Genomic DNA, 27,348 nt, shown 5'->3' with positions numbered 1-27,348 from the left:
GCTTTTAAAACAGGTCTAGCTCCAGATATCTAAGTTCTGACCTGGATGTCTTGGAAAGGTTTGATTATCATCACAAGATATCCAAGTCTAAGTATGCCCAAAGCCTACCCAAAGCCTGCCCAGAATACACCTCCCTTTAGTTTTGGATTCACAGTAGCTAGGATGCCTCGTAAGCCTTCTAGAAAGACGGTTTCAAAAATTGGTACTTGGATGTTCTGGTGAGCAAAACATCCAAGTGCCAATTTATGCCATTTTTTGGACATTTTAGTTTTTTGAAAATGCCCCTGATTTGCATCTATATGCCAGCCTTAACACACAATGCATAAATTTACACCTGCTTTGAAAAATGTGTGTACTCAAAGGGCTTCAACTGACTTTTCTGCCAAAATTCAAATTGGTGGACTGGCCTGTTCCCAATCAGGTCAGTGAACCCACATTTCCAAAGTCATACTGCAGACTTCAGAGCATATCCTGAAGAAAGCCACAACATGGTGGCTGAAACATCAGTTTCTACCTGACAAAGACGCAGCGAGACTCAGAAACCTGCACAAGCACAATGCCAGCTGCGGAAACCCAGAGAGAACATAGTCATTATACCATCTAGTGATTTTATTGTGGTTTTCTTTTTAAATTTTCTATGTATTTTTGGAACCTACTTAGGTTTAGGCGAGCTATAAGTTTTTTAAATAAATAAAATAAATGTAAATAAGTATTCTATTTAAAACATTCAAAATAAAATGCATTTTTTTCTACCTTTGTCTAGACATTTTATTTTTTCATCATGTTGGTTCCAGTTTCTCTTTTTTGTTGATTTGTCTGTCATCTGCTAAATCTTATTCAAGTAACTGTTGTCCATTTATTTTATTTTTTTTTCTCCTCTTTCCTGTCTATTCCCTCCGACATATTGATTGCTCCCTTTTAGTTTCTTCCTCTTACTTTAATTTTCTGCTTTTCTGTCAACTCAAATTTCACCATCTCACCCTTCTCCATTTTAGTCTTCAGCTGCCTATTAAAATTTCCATCTTCTCTCACTCACTAACTCTCCCATTCCCCATCCCAGCTCTTCATTTTCTTTCATCTTAATCTACTCCTCATTACCATATTTCTACCCTTTGTAATCACTCTTCTCTTATTCATTTCTTTGTCACTCCTTTCCCTCCTGATTCTTCCATATAGTTCTACCATTCCCAGGTCTTCCTCCCTCCACCCATATAGTCTAGAATCTGCTTCCTCTTTCTCTGCTCCCCATCCTCATAGCCTCTCATCTCCCTATCCCTTCTCTCTTCCCTCCTGCCTTCTCCCCCATGGTCCAGCATGCTCTCTCTCTTCCATTGTCCAGGATGTTTCCATCACCCCCTCCGGGATACCAATGCCCTCTTTCTTCCCTCTCCATCTTCTATATATTTATCTCTACCTCTCATCTACCCTCATGTCAGACATCTCTCTCTCCATCCCTCCCTTGAGCATCTCTTCTCTTCTGCCCCTCCACCATCATGTCTATTGTTTCTCCATCTCTTCTCTATGTACCATTTCTCCTTCCCCTCGACCATTATGTCCAGTATTTTTTCACTCTCTCCCCTCATATACAGGATTTGTCATCTCTCACCCTTCTTTTCTGCTTTGCTGCATCTCTCTCTTTATCACTTCCACTCCATATCTAGTAATTCTCCCTACCGCCCTGCTGCAACATCTCTCTTTTTCTCCCTCGTCTCATTCCACCTGCACTTCTTCCTCTTGTTTCAAGGTCCCAGGCAGTGGTGTACCTTGAGAGCACCAGCTCCCACAGTCCTGCATCGCTCTCTTCAAATTCAACAGGTCCCATGCAGCAGCGATTCTCACATTCTGCCTGCCGCTGACCTGGAAACTACATTTCTGCTGCATCCCATCCAAGCAGAGAAACAGGAAGTTGTGACAGAGGGGAAATGCCCAGGTCAGCGGCAGGCAGCATGTGGGAATCTCTGTTGAACTTGAAGAAAGCGATGCAGGACTGTAATAGCCAAGCTGAGCTTAAATTGGGTGGGCCCAGGCCCACCTGTGACTACGCCCCTGTTTGGAACCACTCCCAACTCTACAGAAGCATTGAAAAGATCAGATAGCAAAGCTGCCAAAACTTCCCAAAGGTCCTTATTTTCTATAAGGGTTGCAATTTTGTTTTTCAGGGCTCTGAGCATTTGGAGAATTTTTTGTTAGATAAGAAAATCAGATGGGGTAGTGTAATTTGGTGTAAGGGGTGAATTAATTTTTAAAATGTACATTTTGGGTGGTTAGCTCTATTTTTTCCTTAAGAATGTTATTTCCCTATTTTTTCCCCATGATGTACACTGGATTAACTGTGGTATTTTTTGGTGTAATTTATATATATTTTTGCTTTGCTTTTATTTCCATTATTTTTGGGGTAACCATTGTGCTAAAATCTGAATATAAATAAAAAATATATATACCCTACTTAGCAGAGACTGCAGTCATAATAGATAGAATGGTGCATTACCTGCGGCTGCTGCGATCTTTGGCTCCCACACGTGTCATGCTCTGGATGCAGTGGGCCCGATAGTTTTCGTAATGCACCTCTTGTGTCACGTCCTTCAGGTCTTGCATATGGGTCTGAATCAGCATGTTTCGCAGTTTGGCAAAGTCACAGTGGAGTGCATTTTCCACTACAAGGTAAGAAGAAAGAGCAATCACATGATCTCTGAATGGTGATCCCAGCGCTGCATTATTTCCTCTCTAGACTATTCATCTCTCTATCCCTTTCTCTATATGAATGGTTATTAAGAAGGATCATGTCCTGTTTATGTATATTCTCTGGAGATTCTTTGTGTATTTCTCAGCTCCTCCTCTTTCCCTATAAACAAATCACAGCTTTCCCAATCTCCTAAGTGTAGTGCCTGGAAATTTCCTTGTTGCCAGACAGACTATAATGATTTATAAATGATTATATTTATAGTGTGATGTACAAATTGTAATAGAAAAAAAAATCCAGGAAAATATTTTTGCTTTGTCTTTGTTTGCAATCCAGTGCAATGGAACCAGATTGAGCACTGGGATCATGGTTTGACCAGATTTTTGCCCATAAAACTTCAGTAACAGAGGTGAAACCATTTTACTCTGGCCATCATCCCAACCATAGGCAGCGGAACGCTTTTTTGTTTGGGGGGCCCGCAAGCTCTGCCCCAGACCCCGCCCCCATAATAGTACTAATTGTAATACCATTTTTCATATAGAGTATACCCCCACGAATTTGCGGTTTGCGAATCGCGGACTCAGTCTTCCAGAGCATTTTCTGACTGCCTCTTCCTGGTACTATAGTCAGGCTACACCAGTGGTTTCAAACTCAAACCCTTTGCGGGGCCACATTTTGGATTTGTAGGTATTTGGAGGGCCGCAGAAAAAAATAGTTATTGTCTTATTAAAGAAATGACAATTTTGCATGAGGTTAAACTCTTTATAGTTTATAAAACTTTCCTTTAACAGTTAAAAGGAAAGATATATAAACTATAAAGAGTTTTACCTTATGCAAAATTGTCATTTCTTTAATAAGACATTAGCTATTTTTTCTGCGGCCCTCCAAGTACTCTATTTTTTCTGCAGCACTCACATTTAAAGTTTAATATCTTTTCTTTCTCAAAACTGGCACATTTCAATCACTAAATTGAAAATAAAATGATTTTCCTACCTTTGTTTGGTAATTTTATCAGTCTCTGGTTGCACTTTATTCTTCTCACTGTGCATCCAATATTTCTTCCCTTCTTTCAGCCTCCTGTATGCTTCCTCTCCTCCAGACCTCATTACCTCCCCCAACTTTTTCTCTCTTTCTCTATGTCTGTCTTTCTCTGATTCTGTGTCCCATTTTTTGCTTTGTTTCTGGCTCCCTGTCCCCCCCCCTTTTTTCTTTCTTCCTTCCTGCCCTCCCCATGCCACCGCCGCCAGGGAATAGGCTGCTGCTGCTGCTGCCGCCATCGGGAACAGGTCGAGATCTCCATGCTTCTCTTCTCCACGGGGCTGACCAACTCTCGCCGCCCGACGTCAATTCTAACATCGGAAAGGACGTTCCGGCAGCCAGGCAGCGATTGGCTAGCCAGAACGTCCTCTCGACATCAGAATTGACGTCAGGCGGCGAGAGAAGCAGGGAGATTAAAGAACACGGTGCTGGCCTGTTCCCCGATGGCAGTGGTGAGAAGGGAAGGGAAGCAGGTTGGGTACCACTGCTCTAGACGAGCCGCACTCTAGGGAGAACAGTGGAGGGTGGCCAGCTGTGCAGGCCGCCCCCCCTTGGTACGCCACTGGAGCAGCAGCTTGTCTGGCCAGCTCGTTCCGTTCAAAGCCGCGGGTGGCAGCTCCTTGTGAGATCCGCGCCTGCGTCTGAAGTCTCTCTGATGTTGTGATGTCAGAGAGGCTTCCCATGCAGGAGTGGACAGCGCAAGGAGCTGCCAACCCGCGGCTTTGAATGGACCGAGCCGGCCAGACACGCTGCTGCTCCAAAAGAAAGAGAATGATCCAGTCCAGACCGCGGGCCACAAATAAAATCTGGAGAGCCACATGCGGCCCGCGGGCCACGTGTTTGAGACCGCTGGGCTACACCAATCAGGAGCTGCTTTGACACACCAGATAGCGTGTCAAAGCAGTTCCTGATTGGTGTAGCCTGACTTTAGTTCCTAGAAGAGGCGGTCAAAAATACTAAAAATGATCCCGCACCAGATTTTCAGCACCCACTGGTGCCCCAGCTGCCCTCTCCTGCCTCCGATCCGCTCCTAAACCGCATTCGCGGTTTTCAAAATTTGCGGGGCTTCCTGGAACAGAACCCCTATGAATTTTGGGGGAGTACTATATACACACAATATAATCTTATTAATCATACATAATGGTTAACCACAAAATTAAACTACACAAAGCACACTATGTTTCTCAACATTCGTTCCTACCAGAAAACCTGGCATGCAGCACACACACTTGTAGCCGGCTACCAAAATGTTCTTTCCTATGTAAAAGCATGTACAACATTCTGAGTCTCTACTCCAGAAAGCAACCAATAAAATATGAATAGGAGGAGGTCCATTCTGAGAAAGTAACCCAATATTATTGAAAGTTGAACTTTTGGAAAGAAATATAAAACTGAGTTAAGTGAGGAGGTTGTCCAGTGAGAAGCACATACTGTACAGTAGAACAGCAATAGATTGGTAACCCTACTCAAGGGTCCATCTGAGCTTTAGTGCTTTGCCATAGGTCAGGAGTGTCAAACTCAATCACATTAAGGGGCCAAAATCCAAAACACAGGCTAAGTCACGGGCCAGACCCCACCCATCTCCGCCCAATCTCCGCCCAGACTCTGCCCCCTAATAGCACTAATTGTAGCACTATTTTTTTCATTCATTTTTCATATATACACACAATATAATCTTATTAACAACACGTGATGGTTAACCACAAAATTAAACTACAGAAAGCACACTGTGTGTTTCTCAACATTCATTCCTACTAGAACACAGATAAGCGCCCTATGCATATATGGGACCAAAAACTATAAATACTAATATATATATATATATATATATATATATATATATATATATATATATATATATATATATATATAAACAAAGCCTAAGATTCAAGACTCTGTATGCTGTACAACCCCAGAGAAAAAGAAACAAATGCATTTCTTCCTGAACACTGCAAAATATAGACAGTAGATGTAAATTCTCAAAATTGACACAATTCAATCACTAAATTGAAAATAAAATCATTCCCCCTACCTTTGTGGTCTCCCTCCCTCCATGCTGTGCCTCAATTAGGTGGCTCCCTCTAGTGGGTGTCTTACCTTCTGGTTTGCTCCCACCTGGCCGTTTTATGCTGCCCGCAGTGCAATGCACATTTTCATTGCCGCCCCTGGTGTTATCTTCTGGCTGGCTCCTTCCTCCTCACTGCCGCAGTGCGCAAAGCCACGTGCGGCGGCTCCTCGCGCATCCCGCACCTCATCCGAAAGCTTTCCCTCTGACGTTGTGACATCAGAGAGAAGGCTTCTTGTTAGGTGGAAGACACGCACAGGAACCACCGCCTGCAATTTTGTGCACTGCAGCAGTGAGGAGGAGGGAGCCGGCCAGAAGATAACACCGGGGGCAGCAATTAAAACGCTGTATCGCTTGCACTGCGGGCCGCATAAAATAGCCAGGCAGGCCTTGAGTTTGACACCTGTGATCTAAAGAAATACTCCAACTAATACAGGAAATAAAGGTTACAGAGTATAACAAAGGAAAAGAAAGGCATAAAAAGAAAGAATAATACATTTTATAACAGTCCAGTTTGAGAAGAAGTGTGAGTGACACTACTATGAGAAGACCAAGAGCTATTTTCCTGATAAAAATATTTAATTAATTTTGAAACTATGTAACATTGTTTTTATAAACTATTTTTATTTTGGTTTTAATAATCTTTGTATATAGTTGTACATTACGGGAAGCCTATTAAAAGAGAGTTTTTATCTGTAAAGCCATAACAATTCCCATTCCATTTTTGCTGTATATGCTTAACCACTAATCCATTTAAAGGAGCAATATCAAAAAATGTTTAAATCCAATTTTTCTGAAGAAAATCTTTAAAGCAGTAGCTCGTTTTTCAATAAATTCCCCTGATGCAAAGTTAATGTGAAACAAGGCCTTTCGGGAATTCTAAAGTTTTCTCTCGTGCGGTGCATTCATATCAGCACTAGGAGATTAGTCTCAACTGCACAGATGCACCAAAGGACACATTGTATCCAACAAGATAAATGGTGGTTTCCTACTTTTATATGAAAGTGTATATTAAGCAGTATTTTTGAAATGCTATTCATCTAACTTTGAACGGAGTTTTTCTTAGACCGAGAATGTATTTCTCTATGGCATCTATATACTTGTCATTCCTGGGAAACATTGAGGTCTTTTCTCCGTATTAGTGTGGGAACTTGCCTTACATAGGGCTCCTTTCATCAAGCCGCACTAGCGGTTTAATGCACGTAATAGCACGCGTTAAACCACCGGCTGCGCTAGCCGCTACCGCCTCCTCTTGAGCAGGCGGTAGTTTTTAGTCAGCGTGGGGGTTAGCGTGTGATGAAAAGTCACGCGCATTAACCCCGCCAGTGCGGCTTGATAAAAGGAGCCCATAGTCTTTGGTCTTGGTATAGTGTATGAATATTTTTTGGTGGCTATATATATATAAATCCAATAAAAAACCATTCTGCTCATAAAGTCCAATAAAACCCCATCCATCAAACAACCATTATCAAACAGGAACAATGTCTACATTTCCTGTTTAATTATAGCTGCGAGATGGACATTTTTACACTGAATATGTACAAAAGTATAATCTGTGGGTTTAATTGTCTGTACTGTCTTCCCCTACTTTATTATAAATTGTAAAACGCTTAGAAGCTTGATTTGCGTTTAATCAAAATTTTAATAAACTTGAAACGAACAGTCATTTTCCCAAAGTGAAATGTTCAGTTATGGAACAACAAAAAACAGGAACACAGACATCCTTGCAGAGCAAGAAGAATGGCCTAGTGGTTAATACAGTGGTTTGTAAACCAAGGGACACAGGGTCAAATCCCATTATTACTAATTTATTTTGGTAAATGTGATTCCTTCTGTACCTGAAAACTCCTACTGTACCTGAATGCACACCACTTCAGTAGCCTTCAGCCTTGCAGGTGTCATATATTTAGGTGCAATAGGTATTTTTCTGTTTCTGGAAGGCTCAGAATTATAAACACAAAAAAAAGCAGGAGTGAGATTTGAATCTAGGTTTTTTGATTTACAGGCCACTGTACTAACCATTAAGCTATTCCTCTGACCTGTTTGTTGCTTTATTCAGAATGACTATAATATCAGAAGCTGACAGAACCTAGTTTTCCATTCCAGGTTCACTTTTAGGGAAAAGGGACAGCAACCACTGGGGGATTAAGGAGGGGGATCATGCCTTAATCCCTCTTGTAGTCAGCTGCTCAATTAGAGCAATGTTTTGTAACTTGGATGTGACTGAGACAGTCTAGATAAAAATGACTCTTTTTAGACATGGATGTTTCTTCTAATTTGAAAATCCCTGTTGAGCATCCTACTTTTGGGCCCTTCGTAGTCTTGCCCAAAACACATCCTCAATATATTCATTTGCTATTTGGATGAACTGCTGTGTGCGATGTCCAAATTTTGACTTTCCAAAAATTGGACATTTTTAGGCATTTAAAGACATCCATCTGCTTTGAAAATGAGCGCCTTAATATATTAAGTTCAATACCAAATGACTCTTTATTAGCCCGTGTGCTATGAAAGACAGGAATGTTGAAGTACATATTTTGCTTATAGCCTTCTGGAATGTTCCAGTCCCAGCCCTGGTCCCAACCAAATATTGTTTATGTACAGGGGTTATCCATATTCCGCTTACACACTAGGTGAGAATGCCTACCAAATATATAACAATCTCCTCATTTCTTATAGTTTTTGAAGTCTTAAAGTAGCGATGACTTTCCTTTTTCAGGCCCTCAGTTGTCCAGAATAGCCAATTTAGGGTATATGTTTTGGTTTTGTTTTTACATGAGTAGCATTTGTGTGTCTACCCCCTGAAAAAATTGCAGTCTTTCCAGCTTTGTGCCTCTGTATATTTGTAATGCTTGTAATGTTTTTGGGGTGTAGGATATTTTATAACATTTGATAATTTTGAGGTAACCATGTTATAATTTCCTAGTTCACATCTAGGAATACTGCTACCAGCCTTTTATTTTCTACAAGATGTTACAGGGGGTTTGGTCTGTGCTGTACTCTCTAGTCATCTTGTGTCATTCTTTTGAGATTTCACTTTATGTATTCTCTGCCTCTCTAATCTGTCTTCCCACCTTCTGCGATCCCCCAGGGGTATTGTCTCCCCCGAACAGCCTTTTCCTTGGTCTCCATGATGACGGTGTTACTGCTGATGACCGCAAAAGGAATACTTTGCTAGAAATGAAAACACAGGGAGTCAATTTTCAAAAATACCTGGTGACTATTCAAAGGTCTACTGAACAGATAAGCTAACCACCTAATTTTTACAGTAATCTTCAGTCAAATATTCTCCTGAACCTGACTGGCTAGGTTTATAACCTAATCTAATCTTTGGTTTTATATACTGATTCATCCCAAGCGGAGACTCAGAGGAGACATGATAGAGACTTTCAAGATCATGAAAGGCATAGAGAAGGTAGAAAAGGACAGATTCTTCAGATTATTGGGAACCACAAGAACAAGGGGGCACTCAGAGAAGCTGAAAGGGGACAATTTTAGAACCAATGCTAGGAAGTTCTTTTTTACACAGAATGCGCCTGGAATGCGCTTCCGGAGATTGTGATAGGACAGAGTACACTAAGGGGGTTCAAAGAAGGATTGGATAAATTCCTGAATGATAGGGGGATTGAGGGATACAGATAGAAGTAGAGATGGGTTTAAGATAGAGTATGGATAGAAGGATAAAAGGGATCAAAGGGCTTAGAAAAGGATCACATTACAGGTCATGGGCCTGATGGGCTGCCGCGGGTGCAGACTGCTGGGCGCGATGGACCTCTGGTCTGACCCAGCGGAGGCAACTTCTTATGTTCTTATGTTAACAAAATATTACTAAACCGTGTTAACATTAATTATTGAGCATGCTAAAATGTGTTAATATGGATTTAATTAAAAATAAACCAGACTCAACACCTGGTAATGTTATGAGCTGTGCTGAATGCAAATGCACACAAATCAGCTCATTATAGTGTACTCCAGAGATGTAGTTACATTTTCTCAGGGAACATCAGTTCCCTAATATGGGGGATTCTTAAATAGGCTGGCTTAATTAGGAAAGTCCTTCAGTTGTCCGTTCCCCCCCCCCCAACTTGTGTCAAAAGGTCCTCATTTCTCAAGGGAGGTCTGATGTCCATAAGAATAGCCATACTGGGGCAGACCAATGGTCCATGGTGGGCTAGTGGTCCAAACAGCAACACTGCCAGCTCCAGTTACATACAAAATGCAGAAATAAGTTTCAAGTTTCAAATTTTATTAAAAATTTGATTAAAATTGCTTAATCTTGCTTCTAAGCGATGTACAAAGTAAAAAGATTAAAAACAGTTAGGGTGGTACAACATAAAAAGACACAGACTTAACATAATAAATACTTACAGCGTCAATAGGGAAAAAAAGGTAAGGAATACAATAAAAAAACAGGAAAGAAACAAATAAGGAAAAAACATAAGGGAGGGATTAAAAGGAGAAATTAAAAATAAAGGGGAAAAGGGAAGAAAAAAAAAAAGAATTGTAATATAGAGATCAAATATGTAAGAAGCTCATCCTGGTTCAAAGAGTCAGAGATTGAAAGCGTCCTTAAATAGGAAACATTAGCTTTCAAAGATATCCCTGGTAGCCTCACCTCCCGTGGGCCTTATCTGTACCCATTAAAAATCAAGTCAGTTTCCTTCTTTGATCCCCCTTCTTCAATTGTCAAAGCCATAGGGAGCAAGAACAATAGGTCCTGCCCTGCCAGAACCATTTTTCCAAATAGTGGTATCTGAACCTAGTTTATGTTGAAAAGTTTTGTAAAAAACAAAAGATATTGTATTGTAAGGAAATCCATTTGCCAACTAAGTAGTGATATCATATATTTCTCTGACTGGAAATAAATAAAAAGTCCAATAGGATTTAATAACCTGCTGTATTAGGGTACAGCAGTTTAGTAAATTTCATGAGAATCTGTGATAATTTTTGTTATGCTAAAGTTGTGCTTTTACAGATACCAAGCAAGGTTATTTATCTTCCACAGAATTTTCAAACTCTTGCCACAAAATATATCCCTGAAACTGGGAGCTTTGTATATAGGGCAATTCTTTTTCTTTTTTTGAAATAAAGCTCATGTCTGTTGTTAATAAACTTAACCCATGGAAAAAGTTTTCTAATTATCCTCCCTAGATATTATTTTAGCAACATAGGATAAGCTATCAATCCAGTGGCGTACCAAGGTGGGGGGCAGCCTGGCTGGCCTGGAACGTCCTCCGATGTTAGAATTGACGTCAAGTAGAGAGTTGGTCAGCCCACGGGGAAGAGAAGCAGGGCGATCTCGGCGCCAGCCTGTTTCCGATGGCCAGTGGCAAGCCTTTCCCTGGCGGCGGTGGCAGTAGCATGTTTCCAAATGGCGGTGGCATGGGGGAGGGCAGGGAGAAAGAAAGAAAGGGGGGGGGGAGACAGGGAGCCAGAAAGAAAGAAAGGGGGGTGGGACAGAGATCCAGAAAGAAAGAAAGGGAGGGGACAGGGATCCAGAAAGAAAGAAAGGGGCAGGGTGAAAGAAAGAAAGGGGGGGACAGGGATCCAGAAAGAAAGAAAGGAGGCAGGGTGAAAGAAAGAAAAAAATGGGGCATGGGGGAGAGAGTGAGAAAGACAGACAGAGAAAGAAAGGGGGCATGGAGAGAGAAAGAAATAAAGGGCAGGGTGAAAGAAAGAAAAAAAATGGGGCATGGGGAGAGAGAGAGAAAGACAGACAGAGAAAGAAAGGGGGCATGGAGAGAGAAAGAAAGAAGGGGCAGAGTGAAAGAAAGAAAAAAAATGGGGCATGGGGAGAGAGAGAAAGAAAGAAAGAGAAAGAAAGGGGGCATGCAGAGAGAAAGAAAGAAGGGGGCAGGGTGAAAGAAAGAAATGGGGCACAGAGAGAGAGAGAGAGAGAAAGACAAACAGAAAGAAAGGGGGCATGGAGAGAGAGAAAGAAATAAGAGGGTAGGGTGAAAGAAAGAAAGGGGGCATGGAGAGAGAAAGAAGGGGGCAGGGTGAAAGAAAGAAAGAAATGGGGCACGGAGAGAGAAAGACAGACATACAGAAAGAAAGGGGGCATGAAGAGAGAAAGAAAGAAGGGGCAGGATGAAACAAAGATAAAGTTGGGGGAGGGAATGAGGTCTGGAGGAGAGGAAGCATACAGGAAGCTGAAAGAAGCGAAGAAATATTGGATGCACAGTCAGAAGAATAAAGTGCAACCAGAGAGTGATGAAATTACCAAATAAAGGTAGGAAAAATGATTTTATTTTCAATTTAGTGATCAAAATGTGTCCGTTTTGAGAATTTATATATGCTGTCTATATTTTGCCCTATGGCCCCCTTTTACTAAACCGCAATAGCAGTTTTTAGCGCAGGGAGCCTATGAGCATCGAGAGCAGCGTGGGGCATTCAGCGCAGCTCCCTGTGCTTAAAAACGCTATTGCGGTTTAGTAAAAAGGGAGGGGGTATATTTGTCTATTTTTGTATAGTTGTTACTGAGGTGACATTGCATAAATTCATCTGCCTTGGCCTCATTGAAAACCTGCGGAATATAAATAATAATTAACATTTTTTTCTGCATACAGTGTGCTTTGTATGTTTAAAATTTTATTGTTGGTAGATCATTTTGACTTGGCCATGAAGGTAAGGGGGAGGGAGGGAGGGGAGCTGCTGAAAGACATCTAGTAATCCTTGCAGGCTTGACCGTGCAGGGAATTATTTTTGTAAAATCATGTTTTGTTATGTGACTGGCATTATTTAGACTTTAATTTCTATGAATGAATAGAAGGAAAATGATATAAAATTACTTGCTTGTTTTTATGTGCGTGCGCTGAAGGAAAGTGGAGAGAGAGTGGGCTGAGGACGTTGAAGGGAAATGGGGAAGAGAGAGTGGGGAGAAGACACTGATTTATAAATTGAAAATTGTACAGAATATTGTTTATTTTTATACTTTAATATAATAAGTTCAATATAAAACAATTCAAGGCTTGTGTGGATGGAATCAGGTGGTTTGTGGGGATGAGAACCAAGCTTACAGGGATTAGTCCAATAAAATGGTATTTTCTTATTTCTCATTATTTGTTTTATTTTTATTTGTTAATTTGTAAAGTGGTGATTGTTATGTATCAGTTTTTTCAAATTTACATCTACTGTCTTTATATTTTGCACAGTATTAGAGGACATGTATTACTGTTTTTGTCGTGTTGTGGTGTTGCATTGTATGCAGAGTCTGGTTTCTTGGCAGTTCAGTTTAACTTTTGTCTACATATTTCTATTTTTAGTTTGTGATTATTCCATATTGGGCGAGGGTGTATCTGTCTGTGTGTATGAAAGGGACATGGCTTTCTGATAGCATCGACTGTACAGGATCAATTGACTGTGCAGGATCTGGTTTGTTTAGTTTTACAATGTATGTGTTGGTGTTCTAATGCTCACTGCAGTGTTTAAGATGCTGCCTTTTCCTAGGTACACTCTTGTTGTGCGATATGTAGATTGTTACTAAAAATCATATTTTTCATATAGATGGGGGGTATCAAAAAATGATGGGCCCCGGGTGTCACATATGCTAGGTACGCCACTGTATCAATCTCAATTATGTTTTTTGAATCTGAATCTTGGTTAAGAACTGTCTTGACATCATGTCTATGGCATCATCACATGACTCCACTCTTACCTTGAGTGCTAAGTCCTGCTGTTTGAATTCTTCATCCTCATCAGAATCACAGTCAGGAAATTGGTAGATGTTGATTTGGTGCTCCTCAATTTCTTTACGGATCTGGGTGGAAAGGTGGAAGCAAACATAAGAGGCTGAATGAACATATGAAAACATTTGAGAGAGCCATGACAATACTAGATCAAACCCTAGCCAAATACTGTATTCTGAAAATAAAACTATTCAGAATGTAGTCACTGAAATTACTGGGCTTTTTGGGATGTGTTGCTTTAAGAGGTGAAAAAAGATGGTGCGTTCCAACAGGAGCAGTCATGGTATCTGTGCCTAGACTTTTCATTAGAGGTATTTGCAATTCAACAGGATTATTAAATCTTTGCAGCCCAAATAACTGCAGTTTGCTTAGAAAGACTTGAGTCACCTGTGAAATAAATTGTCTTCTATCCCTTCTCACATGTGTTTCGGCCAATATAGCCTGCCTCAGGAGCCTTTTTCTGTTTAGCTGTTCCTGTGTATAGAGACCGGTATGGTATCTTCTATTGCTTAGAATTCATAATACTTGAATGGGGTGTTTCAATCATAGTAGGCTACACCACTCAAGTAACTGATTAATCTGAAAAAGGCTCGTGAAGCAAGCCATATTGGCCAAAACACGTGCGTGTCGAGCCACCGCACAGACTTTTATGATTGATGAATAAAGTGCACACCAACATTATTTCATATCTCCACTGTGGTTTGTTTGTTTCTGCTTGGTTTGTGGAGAACTCTCTCCTTGTTTGTTTGACCTTCTATCCCTTCTACCATCAGGAGGCTCAGCCTTCTAGAGCTCAGGGTCCTGTCCCTCACCTTCTGCTTCAGTCTCTGCACCTCAAATGGGGTCAGTGTGTCAGCCTTTGCAATCACTGGCACAATATTCACTTTCTCATGAACTCCTTTCATAAATTCCACATCCAGAGGACGCAATCTACAGGGAAGAAAGACATAAGAGACCATGAGTGGTGCTATCTTAATAGTGATATAATTTGACTGTTCCCCATTATAAAATAATTTGTTATAGTTCAGAAAGTCTTCTTAATGTTGGTGGTGAAACATAGAAATATGACAGCAAATGGCCCATCCAGTCTGCCCATCCCCAGCATCCACTATCTACTCCTGTCCCTGAGAGATTCCATGTGCCTGTCCCACGCTTTCTTGAATTCAGACACAGTCTTTGACTCCACCACCTCCACTGGGAGACTATTCCGTTCATCTAGCACTCTTTCTGTAAAAAAGAATTTTCTTAGATTACTCCCAGAGCTCATTGATAATACTCCAGATTGGTTGTGGTTGGAATGGCGACTCATGTTCCCTTTGAAACTATGAGCAACAAAAAGGGAGGAAAGGTCCAACCTTGTCTGCAGAAAAAACCAACCAGGAACAAACAAAAAAAGAACTGCAGATATGTACAAGATGCAGGCGAAATTTATTGTGACAAATATAAATATATAAAAACCTTTTTACCAAACAATGGACCCGACACGGTCCATGTTTCGGACAAACCTTCGTCGGGGGTCCAAGATGAAAAAAGGTTTGGAAAAATATGCCACAAAAAATTGTAGAATAAAAATGTCATAAACCAAAAGGTCCGATGCGCCGAGAATCGCCAACTGCTGTAAAGCGTCTCACATATCTGCAGTTCTTTTTTTGTTTGTTCCCTTTGAGACTATGTCATGTTCTTAGTATTAAAATGCCTAGGTTATATAAAGAAAACAGAATATTTATGGATACTTGGAAAACTCTCCGGTATGTTAGTAATTTAATGCCTATTCCAATCTATAAATCAACTAATCAAACTATATGGTTAAACTCCAAGATTCAAATTGGCGGATTTAAGTCATCTGGAAGCATTGGATGATTGCCGGTATACGAATTTTGGGCGATGTTATTTCAGATGGTAAGCTGCTTGACTTTTCACAGTTGCAACATAAATAGGGTCTTAATAAATCACAAAGCTTTAGATGGTTGCAACTGAAGCAGGCTATTCAGGTGGGGTTCCCAGAATGGAAAACTTTCAATAATCAGTATAGTCCGGAGTTCTTATGCTTTCAGGTGGACTTTTTGGGTCACCAAGCCGCACAGTGGTATAAATTGATAAATGGATTTATAAATAAAAAAACCTAAAAATGGACTTAGGGACATCTGGAGCATTGAGATAAAGCATCAAATGATGGCGTCTCAATGGCCTCGAATTTGGTCTTGGAGAATGAGATCTACAGTGTCTGCATCTATGAGACAAACTTGTTTTTTTCTTTTGCATAGAGCATTTTGGACCCCAGTTAGATTACAGGAGTTGGATAGCTCTAAGTCTAATAGATGTTGGTATTGTAATCTAGAAGCAGGGACTTTAGATCATTTAATATTCTATTGTCCCTGTATCATGGCATTTTGGAAATCAATCTGGTCTCAAATTAATTGTTTATTAGAAAACCATGTAGCATTATCATATGATACAATAATGTTCAGTATGTCAATAAGAACAAAAAGTCAAATTTCATCAAGCAATAATAAACTTTTATTGATCACTAGTCTTATAGCCCGTTACATTAACGGGTGCTAGAATATATGTGTGTGTGTCTGTCTTTATTTTTTTTCTCTCTCCTTAGCCGCTTTCTGTCTGTCATTTTTTTTTTTTCCTTGGCTGTCCACTACCACCCCTTGCCTGCTCCCCCTGTCCATTCTCCCTTCCTTTTACCTCCCCTGTTATTAGCGGGTGCTAGAATATATGTGTGTGTGGCTGTCTTTTTTTTCTCTCTCTCTCTCTCTCCTTAACCGCTTTCTGTATTTCTGTCTGTCTTTTTTTTTTTTTTCCTTGGCTGTCCACTACCACCCCTTGCCTGCTCCCCCTGTCCATTCTCCCTTCCTTTTACCTCCCCTGTGTCCTCCACCACCCCATCACTGCTCACCTTATCCAGCAGAAGCCCTTCTCCCTTTGTTTTACCTCCCCCTGTCCATCATCACCTCCTTCCTGCTCCCCCTGTCTAGCAGTAAGCCTGTCTTTATTTTTCTGCCCCCCCACCTGTTCATCAGCACCTCTTCCCCTGTCCATCAACCCCTTTTCTGCCCTCCATTTCCGTGTGTTGCAGCATTTGGGTGGGCCTGAGCCTAAAGTGATTGGGCATGAGACCCCATCTCCTGCCCAGCATCTCTGCTTCCTCTCCCCCCACCCAGGTGACCAGGAATCTTTGAACTCTGTGCCTTCTCACTCATTCATACCTTTGAAAGTCTGCATTTTTGTTTTATTTTGATTTGATTGGAGACATCCGACTGGGGCCGCCACGACCGACATCCGACTCGGGCCGCAGCGGTCGACTTTCGCCTCGGGGGGGAGGGGGGAGGAAGAGAGAGAGTGGAGAGGCGGTGACGGCAAAGACATCCGACTCGGGCCGCTGCGGTCGACATCCGCTTCGGGGGGGGGTGGAGGAAGAGAGAGAGCGGAGAGGCGGCGAAGGCAACATGGAGCAGGACAGAGCATATGCCGCGCATGCGCACTTCCTATGTGTCGCTACAGCTCACGGAAAACCGGCACACACATAGGAAGTGCGCATGCGCGGCCTAGCGTTTTATTATATTAGATGACAGGAGTCGCCATACAACATATTTCCAGTAATTGGAAAAATTACAATAGGCTAAACTATACCTTCTGGTGGAATTCATTATGCCACATTTACAAAATGGAAAGAGTAATTGCCATACAAAGAAGAAATTATAATAATTTTAAAAAGATTTGGGGGCCATTGACAATTTATTGCAATGATTAGACACCATTATCCATTGAAAGTACACTTATACATAGGGGGGAGGGCATAAAGTTAGATTAAGGTTAAATCAATTGATAATATTTATATGATATTTTTGATTAAAATATTTGTGGGAAGGGGAAGGGGAGGGTATAAATGTATGTTTTTAAGATGATGTTAAAAGAAATACAAGTGATGTTTACGAAGTTTAAATGATGTAATATTGTGTTCTTGATGTAAGATGGAAAAATGAATAAAGAATTTGAAAAATAAAAATAAAAAAAAGATTACTCCTGAGCCTAAAGAGAACTATGTTACTGTTACAAGGAGTCTACCTACTTTCAAAAAAAATGTGAGGAGTATTTTCTAAACATCTTTAAAATGGGATATTTTCAGAAGGAGAAGGGGTAGGAACAAGAGCATTGATATCACAAAACACCATGCGGAATGAGATGCAGTGAGGATTCTGGAGAAAGGCTCTGTGGTAGCATGAATGAGAGTGGGTTCAAAGCCTGGATAATATGGAGCCACATTTGCAGCCCAAATAACTGCAGTTCCCTTGGAAAGACTTGAGCCCTCTGTGAAATGAATTGTCTTCTATCCCTTCTATCCCATCAGGATGCTCAGGATCCTGTCCCTCACCTTCTGCTTCAGTCTCTGCACCTTGGATGGGGTAAGAGAAGCAACTGACTCAAACAACCACTCCATCAATGAGGCCACCTCAAACTGGCACATGGGGGATAAAATCCCTCTATGAAAACATAGTCCTTGCCAAAGAATCAAAATCTAACCCTCACAACTTCTCTCCTTGGTTTATCGACGATCTAAGATTTAAAAAAAAGAGAGCTAAGGAAAGCAGAAAGGAGATAAACTAAATGCAAAGACAAGGCGAACAAAGCCCACTGGAAAAGACTATCTGTCAAATATAAATCAGCCACTCATGAAGCATAAAAAGCCTACTACACATTGCCAGTGGCGTACCTAGGGGGGGGGCGGGGGGGCGGGCCGCCCCGGGTACCAGCCCTAAGGGGGTGTTCCCGGCCTTGCCGTTCAGTCCCCCGCCACCCCCGAAGGACCGCTCGCCCCCCTGGCCTCCCCGCACCACCTATGAACAGCCGCAGCAGGATCGCGAAGTCAGCGTCAGCATCCCTGCGCTGCTTCCTACGACGCGATCCCGCCCCTCCTCTGACGTCAGAGGAGGGGCGGGACCGTGGCGCAGGAAGCAGCAGGGATCGCTGACGCTGACTTCGCGATCCTGCTGCGGCTGTTCATAGGTGGTGCGGGGAGGCCAGGGGGGCGAGCGGTCCTTCGGGGGTGGCGGGGGACTGAACGGCAAGGCCGGGAACACCCCCTTAGGGCTGGTACCCGACGCTGACTTCGCGATCCTGCTGCGGCTGTTCATAGGTGGTGCGGGGAGGCCAGGGGGGCGAGCGGTCCTTCGGGGTGGGTCGGGGCATCAGGCCTTCAGGGTGGGGCGGGCGGGCAGGCAAGCAGGCTTTCAAGGGGGAGGGGGTGACAGGCAGGCCTTCAAGGGGGGACAGGCCTTCGGGGGGGGGGTGCAGACATTCAAGGGGTGCAGGCCTTCAAGGGGGGCAGGCAGGCCTTCAGGGGGGTGCAGACCTTCGGGGGGGGGGGTGTAGGCCTTTGGGGGGGTGCAGACCTTCAAGGGGGTGCAGGCCTTCAAGGGGGGAAAGGCAGGCAGGCCTTCAAGGGGGGGACAGGCCTACAAGGGGGGGGACAGGCCTACAAGGGGGGGGGACAGGCCTACAAGGGGGGGGACAGGCCTTCAAGGGGGGGTGCAGGCCTTCAAGGGGGGGTGCAGGCCTTCAAGGGGGGTGCAGGCCTTCAAGGGGGGAAAGGCAGGCAGGCCTTCAAGGGGGGGACAGGCCTACAAGGGGGGGGGACAGGCCTACAAGGGGGGGGACAGGCCTACAAGGGGGGGGGACAGGCCTTCAAGGGGGGGGGCAGGCCTTCAAGGGGGGGTGCAGGCCTTCAAGGGGGGGTGCAGGCCTTCAAGGGGGGTGCAGGCCTTCAAGGGGGGAAAGGCAGGCAGGCCTTCAAGGGGGGGACAGGCCTACAAGGGGGGGGACAGGCCTACAAGGGGGGGGACAGGCCTACAAGGGGGGGGACAGGCCTTCAAGGGGGGGTGCAGGCCTTCAAGGGGGGGTGCAGGCCTTCAAGGGGGGTGCAGGCCTTCAAGGGGGAGACAGGCCTTCAAGGGGGGGAAAGGCAGGCAGGCAGGCCTTAAAGGGGGGACAGGCCTACAAGGGGGTGGGACAGGCCTTCAAGGGGGGGACAGGCCTTCGGGGGGGTGCAGACCTTCAAGGGAGTGCAGGCCTTCGGGGGGGGTGCAGTCCTTCAGGGGTGGGGTTTAGGCCTTCAGAGGGGGACAGACCTTCGGGTGGGAGGTAAAGTCCTTCGGGGGGTGCAGGTATTCAGGGGTGGGGTGTAGCCCTTCGGAGGGGGGACAGACCTTCGGGGGAGGGGGTCCTGGTGTAAAAGTACACAGAGGGAGAGAGGGAAGGGGGGGTTCAAAGATACATGCATATGCCAGACTTTGGGGGTTAGAAATAATGGGTCTAAAAACAGAGGAGTGGGAGAGAGATGGTGCATAATGGGATTTAGGGAGGGAAGGAACAGAAAGGGAGAGAACTTGGAAACAGGGGATGGTGTGGAGGGGGGATAGAGATACTGGATAGGAGGATAGTTGGGAACAGAAAGGGAGAGATGGTGGATCCTGGGGTGGTGGGGAGTTGAGAAAAGGTGAATCTGTGGATGGAGACAAAAAAAAGGAAAGATGCCAGATCTCCGGGAGAGGGAAGGGAAACGGAAGGGGAGAACAGAGATGGCAGACGGATGGTTAGCACGGAGAAAGGAGACCCTGGCAAGCAAGACAACAAGAGCCTGGGACCAACAAGATTTGAATATTGATCAGAGAACAAAAGGTAGAAAAAATAATTTTATTTTCTGTTTTGTGATTACAATATGTTAGATTTGAAAAGTGTACATGAGACAGCTTGAAATGGGAACTTTTCTATTTTTGTGAATGGCAAGGCTGAGTTCAGTTAAAATATATGCTTTATAAGAAAATATAATAATGTGTTTTATAAAGTTTATAAGCATTGCTGGCATACTCGGTGAGGTGTTCCTAGTGTTGGTGGTGGTGGTAGCATGTCAGTGTGTTGAGAGGAAGAGGTAGTCTGGGAAATTCTGCTGAGCAAACTCTGGGCCCATTTCCACCCCCAGTTAGTCCACTCCACTCAACTGGTTCACACACTGAGTGGGTCTTTGGGTGTTATTTCTGGGTAGTTGTTTTAGAATCTCTTCCAGTGGTTTGTCAGTATCTCCTTCTGGTCCAAGGAAGGAAACTTTGTCAACCTTAGCATTGACCTTCAGAATATGTTTGTAACAGCGCTGCTTGTGTGGCATTAGGCTATGTAGTGATCGAAAGAAAAAAACAGACCTTTGCACATTTTTGCACTATATGGTGGGTGTATGAGGAGATTCATTTCCTGCACAGTTAAGTCCATTTTTTCTACTGAATAATAGTATAGGTACAATAAAAGTAAATAGCAAAAATGTTTGAGTAGATAATTAAGGAAATCTTTTTCATATTGCTTGCTTATGGACTGGGAAAAAAGACTGTTCAAGCAAATGTCTCCAGAACTGCTTTAATGGAAAAATGTGATTTTTTTTTTTTTTAAGTACTTTGTGAAATTTATTGTTGTTGTGAAATTTATTGTTATACTTTGTTTAAACTTAAAAAGCGGTGTCATTAACAGTGAATCTAATCGAAAAATCGATTCAACAGGGTGAATCGGATCGAATGAAATATTTTTCTCTGAATCGGGCAGCACTATTGGCTACCATGAGAATGGGCTACTGGGCATGATGGACCATTGGTGTGACCCAGTTAGGCTATTCTTATGTTATGTTCTCATCTGTAGGGGCCTTTGTTTTCACTTCTTATTTTAATGTATTTTTTTTCCTGGGAACTTATCAGTGTTTTTTTATAATGGGAACAAAAATGGAAGAGAATTAATGTGTGTGGAATGGGGGGGGGGGGTAACTAATTTCTTCAGCTAAATAATTCAATCCACTTCAAACAGACATAGGAGAACTCACGCACCATTCACACACCCTCCAACCAAAAACGTCAAAAGAAAAAAACTGTTCGACAACCTCCTAGCCATTCGAGCTGCAACACTTGACCCCCAACTCTACAACCTATTGACCTCGACCACAAACTACAAAACCTTAAAAAAAGAAATAAAAACCCTTCTATTAAAAAAACACATAAAACCAAACTAACATAATCAGAACTGTCCCAAGCATCACCTGCAACTACTCCATATGTACTTCTGATGTCATGACAATTCAGACATAATTTATGTTATGTTATGTTTGGAATAATGGTTACATAAATGAGGTTCAATAAAAGAAAATTTTCTTTGGGAGCATTTGTTGGAACTTCTGTTATCCTGATTTCTTCTATCTGTGGGCTTTCTTTAGCTAACCTACTTATCTGGGGCTTTCCACTTCTGCAGCTGCCCTTTTCACGGTCCACTTTGCGCTTGCACTCTCTGGGGAGGGGGGGTTGGGTCTGGGCTTGGTGGGGTAGGTGTGTCTGGTAGTTTTGTCTGGGTGGTGGCTGGGTGTTTCTTGGGTGCTTGTTGTGCGGATTGGTGTGTCTGGTGAGCGGTCTGGGTGTTGTTGCTTGTGGGGGTTTTTTTCATTATAAAATATGGCTGAGGGTCTAGTCCGGCTTATTATTCTTGTGGGTTCTGGGGTGGGATTTGTTTGCTTGCCCCAAGTTTTGGCCTTTTGTTGTGTATTGCTATGCCTCTCATTGGCAATTTTCTCTTGGGAGAGGCTTGTTCATGCTTGTTGTTGCTGTTACTCTCATTCTGTGTTCTTTTTGATAATGTATAAGTTTCTGTACAGACCATGGTTGCTTGTCTGGACCTTTTGCCATTCTCAATAAAAATACTTTGGAAAAAAAAAAAAAAAAAAAAAGAAAATTTTCACTGCCTGTTTCTATTCTGACCATTTATTCCATTTCATGGTTATTGCAAAAAAAAAAAAAAAAAAAAAAATTTTACATGAGGGGGGGGGGGTGTCAAAAAATGATGGGCCCCGGGTGCCACATACCCTAGGTACGCCACTGCACATTGCTACTACAAAAAGCCCCAAACAGATCCAGAAGCCTTTTCACACTGACAAATGATCTCCTTACAGTTTCCCAAGGCAACCAACACAACATCCAATCCAACTTTGACAACAAATCCCTCTCTTTGTTCTTTCAAGAAAAAATTGGCTGTATTCACAAAAACCTTGACACAATAACCCAAAAGGCACCAAATGCTACTACCCCCTTTCACTCAATCAGGAATTCCTCACATGAAATCCTAACGCATTTCGATATAGTCACACATGAAGACCTCTCAGAGATAATAAAAACACTATGACCATCAAATTCTAACCTGGATCCATGTCCATCCAACCTCTCACTCCAGCTCCCGACTCCCCCACCTACTTTCTCTCCGACTGCTGTAATTTTAAATCTTTGGACATAACCATAGCTGGTTAAATGCTGAATATCACACTTAACCAGCTTTAGTGTGGCTTGCTCTCTAAACCCAGAAATTCAATGCCTGAGCCTGGACATGGTCTGGCATTGAATTTCCAGGTCTACAACCAGTAGTGGTGTACAGTAGTCAGCAAAATCTTGAGTGCCACCAGCTGAATATCACCCTCCACTGTTTTTTAAAGCCAAAGGCAACAAACCATAGAAAGAAACCTATAACCAACTGTAAGGTATTGGATCCAGTGGACACTCCAAAGCATGAACATGGGAAAATATCCTGGAGAAAGACTCCAAGGCAAGCAGTTGGAAAGAATGCCACAATCCCAAAGCTATTCCATCTCTTCCCACATCTGGAGCCAAGCCCAATGCAGGAAGGCAAACCTCTTTTGCAATCCACCTACCGATGAAAGAAGCAATGCCATTACCGTAGAATAAAGGAAGGATTTGCATATTATTTGCTTACCACATTAAGGAGCAAACCTTTTCTTTACATTTGAGTTAGGAAGCCGTGCACTAAGCCCAGGGCCAGATTAACCAATAGGCCCAGTAGGCATGTGCCTAGGGCCCGAAATGGTCAGGGGGGCCCTATGAAGGAGGGCATCAACATTCTTTTTCCAACGGTGATGGGCCCCTCCAGCATCGATCGGCAACGTGGCTATCCCCCCAATCGGCAAAGCATCCCCCCCCCAATCGACAGAAAGTAAGACAAACAAGCAACGCGGGTAAGAAAGGCAACAGGAACTGTAATTTTGCAAGTGGTTCTGCTTGCCCAAAGCTTCCCTCTGACGCAGCTTCCTGTTTCCGCCTGGGCGCGTCAGAGGGGAGCTTTGGGCAAGCAGCACTGCCTGCAAAATTACAGTTTCCATTGCCTTTCTTACCCATGTTGCTTGTTTGTCTTACTTTCTGTCGATTGGGGGGGGTGCTTTGCCGATTGGGGGGATGGCCACGTTGCCGATCGATGCTGGAGGGGCCCATCACCGTTGGAAAAAGAATGTTGATGTCCTCCTTCATAGGGCCCCCCTGACCATTTCGAAAGATCTATCAAAGAAAGTTTGGATATCGGGATGGTCTGTTTGAACTGAAAAAGGGGGACTTAATCTTGAAAAAGCCTCACGGCGAAACATGTCGATGTGACAAGCCCCGACCCGATCCTATTAAGGAAACGACAATTGGTTAAGATAAGTTAACTTTTTTATCATAATTATTTATGAGAAACACTTTATATACAAAATAAGATAAAATACAAAAAAATATATTTAAAAGCGTTATATAGAAAGAAAAAAGAAAAAAACTCCGAGTGAGTGGGCGAATGAAGAAGCCACAGCCATAGCCACTAAGAAGATTTTTTGTATCGCCGAAATATGGGCAAACAAAAATGGCATGTCTGAAGCCCCAAAAATAACTAGAAAGCTGATAAGGTAGCTGACATTGGTCTCTTGGTGTCTGATGCAAATTAACCTCATGCATATTCATTGCGAGTATCTTAAAAGCCTGAATTGCTAGATGTCTCCATAGGACTGGGATCAGAACCCTGCTCTAATGCAGGATTACTGCATTGGCTTCTTTGTGTAGTGGGCAAGAATGGCACTACAAATGAGTGAATTCCATGGTAAACTTATTTTGGCATTCCTGCAGTCGGGAATGTCGCAAATGCTGGATTTTGTTTCCTGAATTGTTGTATCTATACTATATCTGAATACTTTTCTCAGTAAAAACCCTTTTCACCGTGAGCAACTATTCACTTTGGACAAGAAAATTTCCAAGACTGACTGGGCTTTCTGCTAAAAGAGAGGAAAGAAGAGGGTGTTAGAAAAAAAAAAAAAATTACATATAGGTAGGGTCTTGAAAGATATCTTTCCTCTTTTTACTCCTGTCCAACATGGCTTCAATCTCAGTCTTAAATTCACTCAGAAGGTGCCCCACAGCTGCTTAACAATTGGAACAAATAATTATAGGTTAGACTAAAGAAATAATAATTGGGGAAATCATACAGAGCATGGCTCACTGAAATCTTTCCAACCCCTCTGCGTCCATGTGTGTGTGCAGCTGTGTATCTTTGACTTAGAGGACAGAAGGGCAGATGCAGGTTTAGTGGGGGTAATTATGGGTTGTTTTGAGGGGTGGAGAGGAAGATTTTAAGAAGAAGGGGTAGTTAGAGGATCTATTTTACCTTATGCCAAATTCAATTGTGCTCTGTTTACATTTCAAAGAATTATTTTGTCCCCAGACATTCTTGACCTCTTATCCATAATTTGATCCAACTTCCATTGGAGTTGGAAAGAATAAAAATAATAAACAAGACAAAGATCATCTTCAGACCTGTATTTAAGAGATGTAATTTGGAATTAATGTGTTTCTCTAGAATTCCTCCCTTCTTTGAAGTAGACTTGCATGCACTAAAGCTGTGATCCACAAACTTTGTCAAGCCACAGCACGGTAAACGTAGTGGCTGCGGCTCGAGGTATCTGAAGTGCGCCGACGTTGACGCTATGATGTCACTTGCATGAGTGACGTCATCACATCAACACATACGCAAAGGCCCTCCAGATGGGCCCTGAACTGCCAATAGGGGGTGCCAGCAGGGAAGATGCTGGTGCCGGCTGATTGCCTACAGGACCTGCCTCTCGCCGCGAGAGGCATGTCCTGTAGGCAATCAGCCAATTCCTCTCCTCCTCCCCAGTGTCTCGCAGCACACCTCAAATCTCAGGAGGCACACTAGTGTGCGGCGGCACACAGTTTGTGATACACTGCACTAAAGAGTCATGCTTTTCTTTTCTAGTATTATGCATATTTCTATATTTTTCTTGTAACAAATGAAAAACATTTGAAATTTTAAAAAAAAGTCAAAAATCAAAAAGATAAAATGAGAGATCAGAAGAGTCAGCATAAGAGGTGCAAATTTGGAAAGGAGAGTAAAGAGCGAAGAAAAAGTAAGGTGAGTTGGAGAGGGCAGGTTAAGAAAATATGATGTTTTCTTGCTGGGGACAAACTCCTCCTTACCCATGTCCTAGGGAAGAGATGAAATACAAGAGGCAGTGCACACGACTGTCCTGGATGTTCTTCCGGTTTAGGCCACTCTCATCTCTGAAGTATTGCTCAAACTGCTGGTCGATGTACTCAGCAATAGGCTTCCAGCTATGGTGGAGTAATGTGGAGAGAGAAAGAAAAAGGCAATTAGTGAAACAAACCAGGAAAGCCACAAGAGAGCTTGTTCTAGTTAAAGGAAGAACCTTTTACCCTGTACCATCATTTCTCCTTCTATACCAGTGGTCTCAAATTCGTAGCCTGGGGGCCACATGTGCCCCGCCAGGTACTACTTTGAGGCCCTCAGCATATTTATCATAATCCCAAAAGTAAAATAAAAGTTTCTTGATCATATGTCTCTTTAGCTCTAAATTACATTATTATTATTATTATGACTTAGCCAAAAGGAAAGATTTATAAACTATAAAGAGTTTTACCTCATGCAAAATTGTCATTTCTTTAATAAGACATTAACTATTTTTCCTGAGGCCCTCCAAGTACCTACAAATCTAAAATGTGGCCCTGTAAAGGGTTTGAGTTTGAGACCACTGCTCTATACCCTCTCTACTCTCTCATTCATTTATTGTTTTTCCTTCTTTCCAGCATCTCTGTCCTCCCCCTAATCTTTCCACCTCACCTCTGCTCCTGCCATTTCCTGTTAACTTCTCTTTCACCCTCCTCCTTCTCCATCTTGGCCTTATTTTTTATCCCTCTCCCTTGACCCCTCAGCCTGCCAGCCCTACTGATATCTCACCATTCAGAATTATCCACAGCATCTCCAAACCCAGGTGTGTCAACCACAGTCAGCTTCACCTTGACCCCTCGCTCCTCAATGTCTACCTCATGCTTCTGGATCTCCAGGGTCTTCATGAAACGCTCTGAAATTATAAGAATCACCAGGGGGTGATAGCATGAGAAAGAGCGATGGAAGAGCATTGAACAGATATTTTGAAAGACCTTTTTTTTTTTTTTTTTTTAGTTCAATAATTTTATTGAATATTATAAGAATTATAAACAGAAAGCAGTTCAAACACATAGAATCATAATAAAAATCATGTATCAAATATTCGTATCTACAATCGTTTGAATAGAACTAGATTAATGAAAAGGATCCAGAGTATCTGGAACTGCTTAGAAAAGGAACAGAAAAAGACAGATAAGCAGGAGAGATAAGAGAAAGAGAGAGAAAGATAAAGGAAGAGAGAGAGAAAGAGAAATAGAGAGAGATAGAGAGAGAGAGAGAGAGGCAGAAGTGTCTATAGAGCAGAACGAACATATGAATCTAAGAATGACCAAGGTGATTTGTTTCGTGTCAAGTTTGTGGAGGATCGAGAAAACAATTTCTTCTCATATGCATAAGATTCAAATTTGTGGTACATACTTAAAGAGTTCCACCAGAAGGTGTAGTCTAGTAATGAGGATGATTTCCAGTTTTTCAGAATATGCATTAGAGCTGTCACAAACATGGTGTCAATGAGTTTAGGCGGGCAATTTGATTGTGCAAAACATGGGTGTTGAGAACGA

At 42.6% G+C, this 27,348-nt stretch overlaps 1 protein-coding gene across 2 annotated transcripts in view; it reads right to left on the bottom strand.

Moving 5' to 3' along the window:
* LOC117360975 (septin-4-like) overlaps window positions 1–27,348 on the bottom strand; it is a 49,756-nt gene that overhangs the window by 9,556 nt on the left and 12,852 nt on the right. Inside the window, exons 4-9 of one of the 2 annotated variants that reach the window (XM_033945687.1) lie at window positions 26,579–26,702; window positions 25,801–25,935; window positions 14,284–14,401; window positions 13,441–13,542; window positions 8,858–8,957; window positions 2,489–2,654 (exon numbers count right to left, since the gene is read on the bottom strand). In XM_033945687.1, the coding sequence (XP_033801578.1) occupies window positions 2,489–2,654; window positions 8,858–8,957; window positions 13,441–13,542; window positions 14,284–14,401; window positions 25,801–25,935; window positions 26,579–26,702 (745 nt within the window). Of the gene's footprint in view, window positions 1–2,488; window positions 2,655–8,857; window positions 8,958–13,440; window positions 13,543–14,283; window positions 14,402–25,800; window positions 25,936–26,578; window positions 26,782–27,348 lie in introns of both variants that reach the window. The other variant, XM_033945688.1, reaches the window with a different exon arrangement.

This window comes from Geotrypetes seraphini, chromosome 5, assembly GCF_902459505.1.
Source record: "Geotrypetes seraphini chromosome 5, aGeoSer1.1, whole genome shotgun sequence".
In the NCBI taxonomy this organism is placed as follows: domain Eukaryota; kingdom Metazoa; phylum Chordata; class Amphibia; order Gymnophiona; family Dermophiidae; genus Geotrypetes; species Geotrypetes seraphini.
Note: the sequence above shows the minus strand (reverse complement) of the source record. Positions and strands in the feature narration are given on the sequence as shown.